Source organism: Trachymyrmex septentrionalis, unplaced genomic scaffold, assembly GCF_001594115.1.
Source record: "Trachymyrmex septentrionalis isolate Tsep2-gDNA-1 unplaced genomic scaffold, Tsep1.0 scaffold62, whole genome shotgun sequence".
Lineage (NCBI taxonomy): Eukaryota > Metazoa > Arthropoda > Insecta > Hymenoptera > Formicidae > Trachymyrmex > Trachymyrmex septentrionalis.
Genome location: NW_017305800.1, coordinates 296735 through 300176, shown reverse-complemented (window position 1 = coordinate 300176; position 3442 = coordinate 296735). Strand labels below are relative to the sequence as shown.

The 3442-nt window shown below is 38.3% G+C and overlaps 1 protein-coding gene across 1 annotated transcript in view; it reads right to left on the bottom strand.

Moving 5' to 3' along the window:
* The window catches only part of LOC108752979, a 16322-nt gene that overhangs the window by 2642 nt on the left and 10238 nt on the right, over nucleotides 1–3442 (bottom strand). The window contains exon 6 of the mRNA XM_018494259.1: nucleotides 2181–2258. Coding sequence (XP_018349761.1) covers nucleotides 2181–2258 — 78 coding nt within the window. The remainder of the gene's footprint in view (nucleotides 1–2180; nucleotides 2259–3442) is intronic.

Sequence of the window (3442 nt, the reverse complement as noted above, 5' to 3'; positions counted from 1 at the left end):
ACGAGAGACTTTTTCTTTCTCGCCTTCCTTTTCGTTTGTTCCTTTTTGCGCGTTTTTTTTTTTTTTCAATTGTCCATTTACACTCGGTTCGCATCTGTAATACGTTGAGTAACGACGCGACCTGGGTATTACAATAGCGCGTTCCCTTTGAATAGAGCTGAATAGGATCTAGAAACTCGTACGCGCGCGCTTTTCCATTATGCGTCTCTAGAAAGTGTGAAACTCCCGCTAATGCTGTTATTCTTTCTAAAGGGAAATATATCTGGAAACTTGGATTTTCGCGGACGGGGAAAGACAGGGAGAGGGACGAGGGATAGCCGCTACGAGTCTCTCCGAGAAGTGTCGACCGCGAGATCGATGCGAGATGGATGATCCATCGCGCTCATTCTATTTCACTTTAGCGATTTTTGTCACCGCGATTGGCGTCGCCGTTTCACGCGGGCATGGTCCAATCTAACGGGATTTATCCTCCCTCCCCCGCGTCCCCAACATCGTGAAGCAAGAAGCGATTGACCTCCGCCTCGGACTTTCTCCCTCTCTTTTCTCCGCGCGACGTCTCTCCCCCTCCCCCACCCCAGCCCACCCCCGCCTTTCCTTCCGTCGTTTTTCCTCCCTTTCGTTCGTTCGCACCTCGAGGTGAAGGTCGTCGAGGGCGTTAGCGTGACGAAGGAAAAGTTTCGGGCCAGGAAATGCGCGGGCAGGACAGGAAGTGTCGAGATTCTGCGGACGATACCGACGTACGGCGAATACTTTCGGTGAAGGAAAATCAAGATATATTCTTAAGCGAGTCTCTCGCATTCTCGGCCGACGATGAAAAATGGATGAGACAAATTTTGCACGGATAACGGCGTGATGAGGTCATCCCGTTTCTTCCGTAATTCTAATCTTCAAGATAATAATAAGATTTAACTCTTTCATGTCTAATTTTTTCCGATAAGAAGAGCATATCTAGTAGCTCAATTGTTTTTGAAATTTTCTATAATTGTTACGAATATGAAAATATAAAATTTTAAAATAACGAATATAATATAGCAGATGCAAAACGTAAAATGTCTTTACATTGTAGTAAAAGTTTCTTTATTGAGACATTTTCAGGATTGTAAGATATATATTTAATTTAACAAACGAAATAAAAAATATAATAAAATGTACATTAATAAGAACTACGTATGTATTAATGTATTTAATAAGAGCTACTAACAAGGTGTAAAAGTTTTCATCTGTATCTGCAAGTATTAATAATAATTATAACAAGGAAATATATGATGTTCGAAAGTTTAATTTATACTTCACGTAATATAAATATCAGAAATTCATATTGTCGGAATAATATTCTTTTATGCGAAAATAATACATTGTACACTATTTCAAAACTTTTACGATTGATCCAAGAAATCTTCAACTTCACTATATGCAAATAATTGTTGGTATTTTATCACAAATCTTTCAATTAAAAACAATCCCTTCTAAATATCTCTGTTTAAGCTTAGCGATTCAATATTTAATAAATGAAAATATGATTTGAATCTTATTAACGTATTTAATAAAAACTACTAACAAGGTGTAAAAGTTTTTATCATACATCTGCAAGTATTAATAATAATTATGACAAGGAAATACATGATGTTCGAAAGTTTAATTTATACTTCACATAATATAAATATCAGAAATTCATATTATCGGAATAATATTCTTTTATGCGAAAGTAAAGCACTGTATACTATTTCAAAACTGTTATTGATCCAAGAAATCTTCAACTTCACTATATGCAAATAATTGTTGGTATTTTATCACAAATCTTTCAATTGCAATTAAAAACCATCCCTTCTAAATATCTCTGTTTAATCTTAGCGCTTGAATATTTAATAAATGGAAATATGATTTTTCTTAAATATACTGGGATATGCATGTTTTGCCGTGAAAGGATTAAGATTGCTGTGCTAATTACAACGTATTATTCGGATTGATGTCAGTGTCCTGTGCCAGGTCTTCCTGTGCCCATGCCGTTGCGTGACGCGAAGGACGCCGACAACGTACCTAATTGGTGAAAATGTACGTCCCAGGGCATTTACAACGGGGTCTTTTACGCGATACGTTACGATGCGCAATAGGGTAGTTTTGCATACGGCACGTAATAATAATCGGTCGACTGATTTTAAAAATAAATAATGACGGCTTACCGTCTGAGTATATGGGACTTCCTCCGTGCCTGCAGGCGCTGCATCCGGGTATCCCGGACGAGACCAGTGCGACTCGATCTATAATTAGAAGTTTCCACGTTATGATAATCTCGGGGGGGGGGAGGGAGGAAAGATAAGAGAGGAAACGATTACGCGAATTACGCGATGGCATTACCATCTACTCTATAGAGACAACCGTCATAACCAATTGCCAGTTAATCACGCTTGATTTAAGCCCACTATTTCTATCTCTTGACTTGGTTGACATTACAATTTAAAGGACATAAGATTTTCGATTTTCGACATATCTATTTGCAACTTTTCTAATAGCACAAATTATTGGCGTGATATTAATGACTATACTATAAATTGTGGCTCCCAATTTTTACTCGATCTTGTAAAAATTCACATCTTGCGTTTTATATCAACACCGCATTGAATTCAGTTAATATTGGTTTTATATTAGACAACATTGACTATGTCGATGTAACTAATGTTTAACCAATGAATTACACACTACCAGAGCTGATTCCTAAGTAATGGCACGCATCATAACATTTGCACGCAATGCATTCTCCTAATTCGCGCGCAATTATCGCGATCGCGAAAGTTTTCGCGTCATCGATCGCGAGAATTGCTGCTAAATTTTTTTAAACGATGAAAATACGCGTTCCGTTTATTTACTTTCTCGTTTACCCAATTATTCACGTTTCACGCGCCGCCGATTCCGCCGGTCGTGACCGCATTTCCGTTATTTGGCGCGCGATTACGTTGTCCGCACTCTTAGCGGCTACCGCACGATGACCTGAAGATCTATCTTGCGGGTATCGAGTAAACGAATCGGAACACGCTGCAACTCCGAGAAACTTGAATATTCGGATGAGCAAAGAGAGAGAGAGAGAGAGAGAGAGAGAGAGAGAGAGAGAGAGAAAGAGAGAGTGATCGTCGCAATAACATCGTTGCGCATCTCCTGTTCATTGTAAACGACTTTAATCTCGTTATCCGTAAGTTTATTTTCTATAGCTAAGAACAAACTTTTGGAATTTAAAATGAAACAGCTCAGGTAGGAAACACAATCATAATTAAGTCACAATGGTAGATATTGTCACTTAAAAATGAATTCGTAAGAGACAAAAGTCACGATGATATGAGGAATATCCTTATTATTGCGACTTTTATTTCTGTTCTACTTGGGGAAGTAATACGTTTGACATTTGGCGGGGAAGAGTTTTGGTGCTGGTCTAACGCAGGAATAAAAAAAA